The sequence below is a fragment of the Rhinatrema bivittatum genome, chromosome 15 (genome assembly GCF_901001135.1).
Source record: "Rhinatrema bivittatum chromosome 15, aRhiBiv1.1, whole genome shotgun sequence".
Classification (NCBI taxonomy): Eukaryota; Metazoa; Chordata; class Amphibia; order Gymnophiona; family Rhinatrematidae; genus Rhinatrema; species Rhinatrema bivittatum.
The window spans coordinates 61,252,421-61,266,678 of NC_042629.1; the positions used below are offsets into that span (position 1 = coordinate 61,252,421).

At 49.4% G+C, this 14,258-nt stretch overlaps 1 protein-coding gene across 1 annotated transcript in view; it reads left to right on the top strand.

Moving 5' to 3' along the window:
- The window catches only part of EPHB2 (EPH receptor B2), a 319,521-nt gene that overhangs the window by 250,771 nt on the left and 54,492 nt on the right, over positions 1-14,258 (top strand). The window contains 2 exon segments of the mRNA XM_029578869.1: positions 5,920-6,075; positions 11,222-11,557. Coding sequence (XP_029434729.1) covers positions 5,920-6,075; positions 11,222-11,557 — 492 coding nt within the window.

Below are 14,258 nucleotides of genomic sequence, written 5' to 3' on the forward strand. Positions count from 1 at the left end.
GATGGGGCAAGCAGTCATGGGTTTAACTTTGTTGCAGGGGAGATTTCGCCTGGTCAATGAGAAAAGCTTTACCAATTGTGAAGCCAAGCATTGGAACAAGTGACCTAGGCAGGGCCATTGCAAGGGTATTATTTAAGTGAATATATTTAAGTGAATACCATCTTTCAGATAATACTGCCAGTCTCTCAATACCTCCTTAGCTCTACAATTTGATTGTAACTGTACATATTGTCAACTGTATATAGTTGCCTCTATTGTGTTCTTCACTGCTTCTATCAGTCCAGCCTGCCCATCCCCTATCCCCTCCCTCTCCCACCCTTCCGTATCCTCCTTCCCCTCTCTCCGCCCCTGTTTTTTGCTCTATTGTTCTACTGTTTTATTTGTTTTACTGTTCTACTGTTTTATTGTAATTTTCCTCCTTTGAGTTATTTGTAAACCGGCATGATGTGTTTCACGAATGTCGGTAAATAAAAGTTAATAAATAAAAAAAAAAAAAATAAATATATATTAGGCACCATAATGATCCTTCAGCCTTCCACCTCTTTCCCCTCCAACAACTATGATGACTCCCCCCACTACCCCTCCCAGAATAATCTTGTAAAAACACATAATTGGGCATCAAACTTTTAATGATTAAACTTATATATATATATATACATTTCCAGCTGTATTTTATGCACAGTTTGAGTATTGCATATCTCTGCCCCCAAAAGTACGCCTATGTGTTTCAGTATGTGCACATTTTTGAATGCAGGGAGATGCATGCTTTCTATACCCATTTCATAAAAGTATATGTGAAGTAGTTGTAACGTGCGCGTTGGTTATGCACCAAGGCAGCTGTTTTATAAAGCATTGCAAACTCCCGCTTCTGAAAATTCTTCTGCGCATACTTTTTATTCCTCAGTTCGCCAAAACAGGTTCATTGAGACCCTCCTTCACTTCACCCTGAAACCCCACCCCCCCCACCACCAGTTTACCCAGACCTCCCCCCCCCAAAAAAAGCTGCAGACAAAAGTCACGTGTGATTTCAGTTCCAAGACTCAATCAGCAGGCGTAGCAGCGTGCGTGTAAGCTTGGTCCTATCAGAGAGCAGGCCGCTTACAAAAATAAATAAATAAATAAAAATACTAACTTGTCCGCGAATGTCAGAGTCCTGCCCCAAAATGCTCCCAAACGATCTTTTTAAAAAAAATTATGGTAACATTTCCACACGACGCTGGTATGAGCAGACTTCAGGCTTTTGCAAAATACTACTTACGTCGCAACGCCCAATTGTATGTCCCCCCAAATACAAATAAATTTCAGAAATGATCACATTCTCTGATTGTTTTATCTGTGATTTTGGGGGATAGACTGCAAAAAAAACCCACATAAAACATAGATTTATAAATTAAAAGAAATCTATACTGCATTGGCTGAAAGAAATCTCTGATATGGCTGGCTGGGATGAACTTGGATGTTTCCGCTGACTTCTCAGCATACAAAGAAAATTCAAACTCTTATTTTCACCTCTGTTAACAGTGAAATAAACACCTTCTGTTCCCAGGCATTTGGTGAAGTAAAACAAGACCCTGCTAAAATGTCACTCAGAACCTATAGAGCAAACCTTCCACACCAAAACAGCACTAACGACCTGAAATCAAACAGCAACAATTCAACCTATGAAAAAGCAACCATGTAAATATTACACTGGGCCCTAGAACACCAACACTGTTACTACCGTTAAGCATTTAAATAGTGCTACAGGATGTATGTAGTGCCGTACACGTAACCGACAATCCCTGCTCCAAGGAGCTTACAATCTAGTCAGGTCAGACAGATGACAGACAAAACAAGGCATCTGGGGAGAATGAAGGGAAAACCCTTTAAATCCTTAAAGGAAGGTTAATAGGAGAGGAGCAGTTTAATTGAAGGCGGGGACCATTTCATCTCATTAACAGTCAGTCATTCTGCGAAATAACATAAAACCCTGCACTCCTGGCGTGTGTGGCACACCTCGTCTTGGGAAAACAGAAGAAGCAGACCGCCCTAGATCCCTGCACAGAAACTACACGCTAGCAGAATCCCTCACCTCGGTCACGCAAGCAGAACACAAGACCCTCACCAAACACAGAATAAGCGACCGCAAATTAGAAGTAGAAATCTGCAGCCAAAAACTGACCTGTGTTTTGCCATCCATTGCAGCCTAACACACCCTCCCCTCCTGTTCCTTGTATATTACGTGCGTAACGAAAACCCGCTCCTGCGCATCGCCAGGCCTATTTTGCATAGGCCTGGCAATGCGCACAAGCCCCAAGATGCATGTAAGTCCCGGGGCTTGAAAAAATGGGCGGGGAGTGGGCGGGGCCAGAGGCCTCTCCACTGCAGCTGGGCCCGGGGATCGCGCGTCGGCACTCGTCCGGCAGGCGTAAATAAAAAAAAAAAATAAAGGTAGGGGGGAGGATTTAGGTAGGGCTGGGGGGCGGGTTAGATAGGGGAAGGGAGGGGGGGGGGTTGGAAGGAAAGTTCCCTCCGAGGCCGCTCCGATTTCGGAGCGGCCTCGGAGGGAACGGGGAAAGCCATCGGGGCTCCCCTAAGGCTCGGCGCGCGCAAGGTGCACAAGTGTTCACCCCCTTGCCTGCGCGCCAACCCCGGATTTTATAACATGCGCGTAACCCTTTTAAAATCCGCCCCTTAGTGAATCAGGTACTTAGCCGGAGAAGTGTAGGACTGCTGTTTGGCTTAAGTATAAGATCGCAGAGAATATTCAGCGGTGTGACTGCACTGCTGAGTTATCTCAGTCAAATTAGCTGGCTGCGTTTATCTGGCCAACTCGTGCAGCCGGATAGTGGCCGAGTATTGGTCCCAGCGTGTCAAACGCTTAAAAGAAAAACTTAAAACCTAACACACCAAAATAAACAAAGCCATGGTGAGTAGCTGTACTTGGTGTGGCTCTGCATTTGTGCACAGGAAAGATTCAAAGACAGCGAGAGGGCACTTTGCGTTTGTGTGGCTGTCAGGACCTATTGTTTTGCCGTCACTGATGCTGTTCTTTGCCGCCCCTCAGAAGCTGACACCCTGGGCCGTCGCTTAGTCTGTCTAATGCTTAAACTAGCCCTGGACCTATTGGAAGCTTTAAGGAGCAGGTCTGGGCTGGCTTAGGGACAGGGAATCTTGCCGGGGGCAGGGAGATGACCTAGAAAGACACCTTCTTGAGATCCCTTCCAGTTTGCCTTTTGCAGGACTCATTCGTCTGGTTCTGAGCCCATCCGCTGATAGCAGACAGCAATGCCTCTCCATAGTACTGCTTATGCCAGCCATTCATGCGTTCCTTCTGGCTTTTCTCCCTCTGGGTCGGCTCTTCCTGCAGTTGAATTGCCCATCCCTGACCTTGTAGGCCTCAGATTGTTGTTGGAATTCAGTTGCCGGCTTTCAGCAAACGGCCCAGAGCTGGTCAGGGGCTCCCTGTGAAACCCGGGAGAAGGGCTCCTTCCTGCACGGGTGCTTGGGAGCCAGTGAGCAAAAATCCCGCAGATACGGTCATGGCCTCTTCTTTCTGGAAGACGTTTGGATGCAGAAGTTGGCAGTGGCGCCTTGAGAAGCAGCCAAATCTTCTGAATGTGGATGGCACCTTCTCCCCAGCTGTGCACATGGGGTTTCTGAGAGACCTCTTATCTCTTCAGAGTGTTTCTGATTCCCTGGTTTGTTTTTTTTCTCAATTACTTTTATTAAATTTTGTATTCAGACAATAAAACGATAATGTGTGTCAAAGTAGACAGCGCTACAAAGCAATACCTGTACTTAGATCACAGCTTGGAAATCTTTTATGCCTTCGGGGGGTTCCTGTACAGCGATTTTCCTGGGTTTATTAAGCTTGTGTTTATTGCATTTTCTGTAGCAGTACTCCAGTGCAAAGTCTTTTTGTGGTGTTTGCACTGTTTTCTCCTTCCGTTCCATAGTTAAGCGACATTCTTATAGGAAGCCCGCGTTCGCATTTCATCCGTACAATCCGCTTCGCAAAACCCGAAAAAGTGGAATATAAATTAAATGAAAATAGAACTCTGCATTTTCCTCCAGTCCCGTACCCTGCGATGACCTTCCTGGTTACGTTTTGGGCCTGTATGCCATCCGCACACCCTCCTCTCTGTGGGGGTTAATCTATCACTTTAGCACCCTGTTCTTCTCCGTGCATTTTCTTGTACGGAAGGCGTGGAGGTCCAGCCTGCAGCTGCTGAATTGGACTTGGCTGGAGAATTCCTGCTCCCGGAGCCGGCATCCCTCACCTTGGCTTTAAAGAAAAATAAGACCTGTTGGAAGTGGGACGCTGGGTCGTGTTCACACTTTGCAGGTGCGTTCTGTGGTCCGAGGCCAAAGGCCAAACCACTGAGGCCACAGACCCTTCTCTTTTGACCTGGCAGTTTCCTCCTGCTTCTCTGGGCCTCCAGCTCATGCAGAGCTAGGGCTGGGATCCCGGTGCCATGAGGTTTCATTCGCAAGTATCTGAGGATTTCCCACCCCTCATTTTATATTCTCTGCCTAAATTTACTTTGAGTCCAGTCTTTGCGCGACAGTCCTCGGCTTGGAGCCATGCAGGGCTCCCTCTGGTATTCTGCAGTCATGGGCCCTAGGCTTCACCATCCTCAGCCTCGGCTGACCTGGGGAGTGGAAGACCTGGGCCAGAATTCGAACCCAGGTTCCTTCCACATGGAAGTATGTGGCACTGCCACCAAGGCTACGGACACTTTAGTTGGAAATGTGAGCCATCAGGAGAGGTGTCGCTTAGCACTGCCATTAGTGTTGGCAGCAGAACGTGTTTTTCCCTTCTTGATTTCTCCTCTGCGGGTTTCTTCTCGGAACCAATAGTAAAAGCCTGTCCAAGGATGGGGAAATACTGTGATGTGTAGGAAGTGCGTAATTGAGATGTGTGGTAGTAGAGCAGGCAGGTAGAGAGAGAGAGGATTGGATAATTCAGAGAGAGGGAGGAGCAGAGTTGGAAAGAGGGGCGGAGCTCAGTTTCCCTATACGATAGTAAAAAGTGGATTGGACTATACATGGAGAAAGAGAGGGGTGGAGCTCAGTTTCCATATTCGATAGTAAAAAGTGGATTGGACTATACATGGAGAAAGAGAGGGGTGGAGCTCAGTTTTCATATACGATAGTAAAAAGTGGATTGGACTATACATGGAGAAAGAGAGGGGTGGAGCTGAAGAGTACAGGGACAGAGAGGGGCGGAGCTAAATTTCCATACTGAGAGATAGGGGGCAGAGTTGGAGAATACAGGAGGGGCGGAGCTTATTTTGCATTATTTTGCATACCAGCAATGCAGGTTTGGGTAACTTTCCTCTTTATTATACATAACTCTAACAATGTAACCCCTATTGCTACCTAACTTCCCTATAGCCAATTCCGGTAAACCTCAACTATTATACATTGGAACTACAATTTGCTGCATTAACTAGTGCTTATTGACTGTCATACAGTTATGTAAATATAATATGTTATATAGTTGCTATCTCAACAAAGTTGTTTAATTTTGCTGTCTCCTTCCTTGCTATTACGCTCACTTGGTCTCTTCGACCGTTCCTCATTCTCACCCCGTTCCTTACGATTCCCTGTTAATTGTAACTTTATCCTTCCTTTCACCCTTCTAGTTTTTTGCTCCCCAGTTGTTTGTGAACTGATGTGATATTCAATTGAATGTCGGTATATAAAAGTTATAAATAAATAAATAAACAGTTAGATGGAAGTAGAGGTTTAGTGGCTGCTCAGTTGATGTGGTTCCTGTGGCAGTGAAAACCCAAAGAGTTATAATGAGCAGAATCTGCTGGGCTGGTGTGGGGTTCTCTCTGAGAAACCTTTGTGGCATATGCGTCTTATGCTGTAAGAGGCATCTTTTTTTGCTGGACATACTAACTTATTTTCTTTCTTACTGCTTTCCAGGGTGTCCGACTGGTACCTTCAAGGCCAATCAAGGGGATGACAGCTGCATTCATTGCCCCATTAACAGCCGGACGACATCAGAAGGAGCCACGAACTGCGTGTGCCGGAGCGGCTACTATCGAGCCGACTCTGACCCGTTGGAGATGCCCTGTACTAGTAAGGCTCCTTCAGGGCGGAGGGGGGAGTAAGAGGAGGTGGGGGAGGGGGAGGCAGAAGAAGGAAGGAGAGGTAAGGGGCAGCAGTGAAACCGTAGATTATGCGAGCACTGAAGTTAATTTGGCCAGTCATTGGTTTATGTGCATGAAGACAGAGAGAGAGAAAGAGGAATGATCTGATGCACTGCTCCAGAGTGTGCTTAGTAAAAAGAGAAAAAGATGTCCTTCCACAGCAGGAGGGGGGAGGAGAGGGTTTTTGACGTGCCAGAAACGAGAAAGTAATGGGTCATTTCAGTGCATGGGTTGGGAAGAGAGCAGTTCCACTGTTCCAGAAACTGGAACGTTAATGGATGAATCCATCGCATGAGAATAGAGGGAGCTTCCTCTCCCAGTCCGGGCTGTGAGAAGGAACAATGTAAGGTTCTCCATACAAGGGATACTGAGCTGCCCTCCCTTTCCAGTCTGCACACAAGACATCTCGCCTCCTCCCTGTGCACCAGCTCAGGACAGAGGAGAACCTGAGAAACTGCCCTGGCTCTGTCTCTCGCCCTCTCTCCCAGGAAGGCAAGGGGACACCACAAGAAGCAATTAAACATATTCAAGAATGGTGAAAAGCAGAAGGGGCAGCTGATCTTGTTTCGTTGTCACACCTCTCTCCCAAACACAAGAATTCATTATAACCCCCTATGCAGAGCAGACACTGGAGAAAATGGCGTCCCGGGCAAGGATTGCTTTCAGGATTCCCCTTCCCATTCAAGCTCGTGTGCTCACAGATTCACAAACTGACCCCAAAGGGTGAGGTGGTGCTCCCCCGCTGTGGCACCCAGGGGAGCCACCCAGCTTTGCCCTGCCCTTATGTCACAACGTCTCAACATGTTGGCATTTGTAGGAGGACATGCCATCTTCCAGAGCAGAACAAATGCCGAGATCACAACAACCCTCATTGCCTGTTAGGCTTCCTCTGCTCAGCAGAAGTTGTGAATCATAAACAACAACTTCCTTACACCTCCCTCTACAGCCCCCTAAATATCAGAGACTGAAGCTCAGGGAAATGATGATTACCCCAGGGTCTCTCAGAGAGTCAGTGACTGAGGCACAGGGGGATAAAGTGACTCCCCCAGGGTCACACACAGAGTCAGTGACTGAGGCACAGGGGGATAAAGTGACTCCCCCAGGGTCACACAGAGAGTCAGTGACTGAGGCACAGGGGGATAAAGTGACTCCCCCAGGGTCACACAGAGAGTCAGTGACTGAGGCACAGGGGGATAAAGTGACTTCCCCAGGGTCACACAGAGAGACAGTGACTGAGGAACAGGGGGATAAAGTGACTCCCCCAGGGTCACACAGAGAGTCAGTGACTGAGGCACAGGGAGGTAAAGTGACTCCCCCAGGGTCACACAGAGAGTCAGTGACTGAGGCACAGGGGGATAAAGTGACTCCCCCAGGGTCACTCAGAGAGTCAGTGACTGAGGCACAGGGGGATAAAGTGACTCCCCCAGGGTCACACAGAGAGTCAGTGACTGAGGAACAGGGGGATAAAGTGACTCCCCCAGGGTCACACAGAGAGTCAGTGACTGAGGCACTGGGAGATAAAGTGACTCCCCCAGGGTCACACAGAGAGTCAGTGACTGAGGCACAGGGAGGTAAAGTGACTCCCCCAGGGTCACACAGAGAGTTAGTGACTGAGGCACAGGGGGATAAAGTGACTCCCCCAGGGTCACACAGAGAGTCAGTGACTGAGGCACAGGGGGATAAAGTGACTCCCCCAGGGTCACACAGAGAGTCAGTGACTGAGGCACAGGGGGATAAAGTGACTCCCCCCAGGGTCACACAGAGAGTCAGTGACTGAGGCACTGGGAGATAAAGTGACTCCCCCAGGGTCACACAGAGAGTCAGTGACTGAGGCACTGGGAGATAAAGTGACTCCCCCAGGGTCACACAGAGAGTCAGTGACTGAGGCACTGGGAGATAAAGTGACTCCCCCAGGGTCACACAGAGAGTCAGTGACTGAGGCACTGGGAGATAAAGTGACTCCCCCAGGGTCACACAGAGAGTCAGTGACTGAGGCACTGGGAGATAAAGTGACTCCCCGAGGGTCAGACTGAGCGTTGGTGGTTGGGTCAGGATTCCAGTGAAGGAACCTCTTGCACACTGGAAGATGCAGAGGCTGAGTAGATGAACTGACTCATTTTATTTATTTTACCACACGGTTTCTTTTCACTCTCCCACCCTGGGAAGCCGTGTTTTTCAGGTCCTGTGTACATTTTGTCGATGTGTGACCCACAAACATCAGTGCGTTTGGTCAGTGATGTGGTTTTGGATGACCATGAGCAGGATTTCTTTCCACAAGGCTGTCAAGCAGAAGGAAGGCCAGGCCTGCTTTTACCGGCCTTGCTTTTTTTTTTTTTTTTTTCATTCTGTAACTTGGGGCTTCGGGGAAAGGTCCTGCTGCTTGAGGTTAGGATGTTAATTTTTTCATATTTGTACAACAATTTGTTTTTATGGCTTGAAATTGTATGTTTACCTTTGATCAGACCTAATTAGTAGCAAATGGATTGATGGGGACTGCCCATTTTCTGCTTTCTTTACAAATCCCAGTCTGTGAATGCAGAACGAAATGAGCATTTATAAACTGTGCTGTGAATGCAGCAATAGAGCTGTATGCTATAATTACAGGGGTGTGTAGCTTGCAGACTGACTAGTCTACACTTGGCACTGCGTCCTGTAAACTGCCAGAGTTTCTTTGGCGTGAGATTTCCAAGCTGAGCTCTCCTCAGTACTGCAACCTCACGGGTCTGGTCTCGCACTCGCTTCACCAAGCTGAGCTCTCCCCAGTACCGCAGCCCCCTGGGTCCCTCTCACTGTAAACAGACATCATTGAATAAAGTGAATGTGGTGGCGGAAACCTATTGAGGTAATTGTTGTAGATAAGTCATGGAGTTGGTCTAGAGAGGAGGGGATGCCGGAGTGGTGCAGGGTATGTCCCGGAGTCCGATGAAATTTAACGTTGACGCATAGGTGTGCATATCAGTAGGGGAGAGGCCAGACCAGGGGGGATAGTGATGGAGACCTTCAAAAGCCTCAAGGGTATCAGTACCGCACAGGAAGCAGGAGATTGCAGGATGGAGCAGGAACGGCAGCAGGAAACCTTTTCTTCTCTGAAAGGGTGGCGAATGCATGGAACGGTCTCCCAGGGGAGGTGCTGGAGACAGAAGCAGTGACAGAATTCAGGAAAGCCTGGGAAAAGCGCAGAGGATTCCCAGTCATGAAGAAACGAGGGGGAAAGCCAGAGATCAGCTGGGGGGTGGGTGTTTGTGGGGCTGACGAGATGGAACTTACAGTCCTGATCTGCCGTGAGATTTTATGCTTCTGTGGTGGTGTCATTAATACATTGCGCTGGGCCCCATCTTTCGGATGATGGTCAGCGAGGGCACAGTTTGCTTATACTCGGTTAGTTTTGGTGGATTGTTTAAAATCCAGTTGCAAACCGCTGTCCGAGAAGGAAAGGCTTTGTGTGGGAATGCCCAGCGTGAGCTTTGCAGAACTTGATCAATCTCTGCTGTACCAAGTGTAAATTCCTGTGTGTGCCTATCTGCCAGCATACGCAGACGTATAAATGTGCACACAGCATGCAATCTGAATGCTCGGTGAGCTTTTCACAGCATTTCCTGGCCTATCATGTGCACTAAATCTCTCTCATTGCTCCATGGAGAGTTGTGGATCAATATTCGGCAAAGCTGGAGAACAGATAACTTTTGCCAAATATTTAGCAGAACTTATCTTCTGCTCAATATACTTTGGCCACATGTTGTTTGTTTTTATGAATGTGCTATAGTAAATGGCTTAGTGACATTGATAAGCCATCTAGAAATGTGTAAGTAAATAAATAAATATAATAAATAAAGTGACCCGGATAAAGTTGTCCCAGCAAGTTTGCAGCTCACTGGCTTATTGAATATTAAAAAGAAAAAAAAGAAATCTCGCAAGCCAGTAGCAGCCTGATTTCAGCCCCAACTCCGGACCCCCTTCAGTAATCACCATCTTAAACATATCCACTGCAGGGGGTTTTTCTGCAGAATCCTGACGTTAGCTGGACAAACTCTTTCGAATATTAACCCCTACTTGTAAATATGTCCAGTTAGTATTACATGTTTTGTGGCGTGCTGCTTTAGTGTGACAACAGTTATTCTTGGGAAAAGGATCAGAATGAATATCTGTTTTCCTGTGTGGTTCTTTTTTTTTTTTGAGGGGGGGGGATGTGTGGGAAAAGGGGGAGCCAGGTTTTTTTTTTTCCCCCAAAACCTGGAAGTTGACCCAATTTTTTTGATGTGGGACTTTCAGCCCTTGCTTTTATCCATTAGGAAATCCCCACTCAGGACCGGGTGCGTTCATTAAGTGAAATAAGCAGTCGCCTAGCGCACTGAGATTTAGCAAACTCCTGCCCCTGTGCTGTCGAGATGGGTGCTGTACCTCAGCCTATATCATCAAAGAAGGGAGTGCTGTGCTGGAGGCGCGGTCAACAGTAGTTAAGTTAGGGGGGGAATGTGAATGACCAAAAGTTCACCTTTCATGCCAAATATATTCGCTCTGGCCCTGTCTGCACTTAACAGGTGACCGGAACATATAAAGTAAGAGAGTGTAAAAAAAAAAAGCCAGAACCAACCACAGTCTCCTTCTGACTGTCGGATTGCTTGGGTGCCATATTGTACCCGGAAAAGGCTGAATTCTTGGCAAGTTTCAATACCTTTTTGATTAGGGCCAACAGGAATGTTCTCCAGATGTGAGCACGCTTCTGCCAGAGGGAGCTTTCTGCTCTCGGAAGCACATGTCAGACATCTTGGGATGATTTTGTTGGTCCATGGCTGCGTAGACTCCAGGCTTGTGCCCATATGTTAGTACTGTTGTAAAATGTGTGCACGGCACTGAACAGCCCTGCCCTTTTCAGTCAATTTTGTAGATGCCACTTGTGCACAGCACGAACGTGAAGAGTGCAGGAGAACCACCGGACGTTGGCAATGTGCACACTCTGATGTAGTGCACACATTCAACGGAGCTGACCGGAAGGAGGCCCGAGGCTGTGATTATGGATCTGTGTAAGTCATTACACTGTTTTTTTCTAATTTTTTTTTTTCCTCTTTTTGCTTTAGCAATCCCATCGGCCCCCCAGGCGGTGATCTCCAGTGTGAACGAGACCTCGTTGATGCTGGAGTGGAGCCCGCCTCGGGACTCTGGCGGCCGGGAGGACCTGGTCTACAACATCATCTGCAAGAGCTGCGGGTCGGGGCGAGGGGCATGCACACGCTGCGGGGACAACGTGCAGTTCGCTCCCCGCCAGCTGGGCCTGACGGAGCCCCACGTCTACATTAGCGACTTGCTGGCGCACACACAGTACACGTTCGAGATCCAGGCCGTGAATGGCGTGACCGACCAGAGCCCCCTCTCGCCACAGTTTGCTTCCGTCAACATCACCACCAATCAGGCTGGTAAGAGGATCTACCCCCCCCATCCCCCGCCCACCTTCATCCGCATCCATTGCATCACTGGGATTCTTGGCCCTCTGCAAGCTATATTTAAAGATGGCGGAAAATTCTGGTGCTTTTAGCCCTAGAGTTTTGCCCGTTCCTCGCTTCCCGACGTCCCTCTCCCCCAACCCCCCCAACTTCCCTTTCTAGAAACTGCAGGAAATGAAATCCTTGGGTAAAAAAATGTTGCTGTTCCGAAACACTCTATAGCCTTTCTGCACTTTTTAATGCTTGTGCCTTACATCTGCTCCGTAGTTTTATTACAGGATAAGACCAGTGGAATCACGCAGGCTCGCCCCCTTTATGAATCTTGCACACATGTGAGAGCAAACCACATGAAAACGAAAATTCCCACTGTCTCAAAGGGCCAGATACTAAAACCAGGCATCGCTGCACACCAGTGATGACGTCCAGACGGTAACTAGCACTGCCCGGGCAGGCTCCACCCTGAATACCGCTCTTCTCTCGTGACACCTCCCCGGTCCCATTCTCTCCTCGCCTCCTCAGCCTGCACGGTGGGGGGGGGGGGGGGGGGAGAGTGTGGCACTCTTCCTGTATTTTCATGTGCTGCCGGCCCACCCTTGCACGCCAGTCAGTTTTTCACAGCCCCAAAGGGGCTTTGTGCCCTGGGCTGCTGCTTCTCTTGCCCTTTCCTAGTTACGGGCCTGGTGACCTCACTAGAGTCTTCCCGCGTTGCATTGGCTTAGTTGTGGGTGGGTACAGTGACCATGGGCGCAGGAGGAAGGAGGAGCAGCCTTGGTCCATGGTAGGCCTCGAGGAGGCATTTCCCCCCATGGAACTTTTAATTAAATAAAATACGTATAGGGGATTTATATATAATAAATATGCACTGCAGGTTGCCCCTCTTATTAAACAAGTGACTTGCCTCGCTTCACAGTCACTGGCGTACTTATATATATAATAAGAGACATCACCACCAGTGCGCATTAATGTTTATTGGGACCTGTGGACATTTGCATGGGCTTCTTGTGCCCGTCTGTGTGCCTTTGCCATCTCGTTACAGCATGCGTTGAATTCCCATGTGGACATTTTGTAATCCAAATGGGTGAATATTTTCTACATTTGGAACCTGGGCAGGAGCGGATGGATCTCTGCCCTCAGCCAGCCACTGATTCTCCCCTCTTAGAGCTCATCTTTTGCCCGCCCTTGCAAGCTTGCCTCTGTGTTTTTCCTTGTTTGACACTCACTTATTATCAATGCTCGCACTTCTCTGATGCCTCTCCTAATGTGTCTGTTCATTAGCGCTAAACAGTCACTGCCTGCCCTAATTCCTGCCTAATTAGCGGCTGAGGTTTCCTCCCCGGCACATTCGGCACACTTGGCAGCCTTGATGCTCTGAGTGTTGGGGGGGGCTGGTAACAGAAGCCTGGATGTGATGGGGAGGGAGCGGAGAAGGGAAGGCCACAAAGTTAGGACTTCATGGGAGGGGGAGAATATTGCTCCGGCAGGAAGGATAGGTCTTTTCAGAGAAGTCTGTGACTGGTGCCTGGGCCCTGTAGAGACTCTGGTGACCCCATGGCCGTGCCTTGCGGGGAAGTCCACTCTGTTCTCGTGCGGCGGCGATCGTACAAGGCCCGGCGACGGAGCAAATGTTGAAGTCTTTCTAAAAGCAAAGGGAGGGGATTACTTTGCAAGATAAGAAATGAATCCAGCGAGGGTCCCGAGGTAAAACTGAATAATGTGCCGTAAAGCTTTGAGGCAGGCGCCGGGAGAGAGAGCGAGGAGCTCAAGGCGACTTATAATTCAGACACAGTCAGTAGGTCCCTGCCCCAGAGGGCTTGCAGTTTAAGCCCCTGTTTACCGAGCAGTTATCTCGTAAACGTGGGAGAAGATCATCCGTAGCAAACCAGGCCCCAAGTTTGTACCTGAGGCACAGGAGGGTGAAGTTACCTGCTCCAAGGCCCTCGGGCTTCCCTGGTCCTCGGCCCCACTGCTGTAATCACTGAGCTGCTCCTCCCCAAAAAGACACAAGGGGGTGGGGGAGGGGCTACATTTGGAGCATCCTCTGCAGATGCAAAGTGTGTGGGCTCTTTAGAGCTGATTTTGAAAGGAAAGGCGCGCTTTGAAAACAAGCTAGCGGAAAGTTAGACGCGCTGCGCGCACCCACAGGGGGGGGGGGAGGCGGGGGAACGTTAGATCAGCCCGTGCGCTTTTGAAACCGCGATACGCGCACTGTTTCATCGCGTCCCTCAGCCCATCCTACACACGCGCACCCGAAGGAAAGGCCCCCGACCGCTGCGGCTGGAGGTACGAGCTCGGGGGGGGGGGGGGGAACGCCGGACTTAAGTTGCAGCTGCCCTGGGAGCGATTTTCGTGCCGGGCCCATTTCGCCGAGTAAACGCACCGTTTTCCCGTGCGCCGACCGGCTTCAGGAAGTGCCCCGCACGTGCCACCCCGGCCCCACCTGGCTAGGACCTTTGAGGCGGCGCGCTGTTGACCATGGCCTGCTTTCGGCGTGTCGGCCGGGGGGGGCGGGGGGGGGGGGGCTCGAGAGGCCTTTGCTGCCACGGGACTCGCTCCCTCCCCCCGACGCGCACACCTTCCTCCAGGGGTCAGCAGCAGCAGCGCGGCAGCTGCCCCTTGTGAAGAAGCCCGAGGGGGGGGGGGGGGGGGAGGAGCCTCTGAGACCGAAACCTTCAAA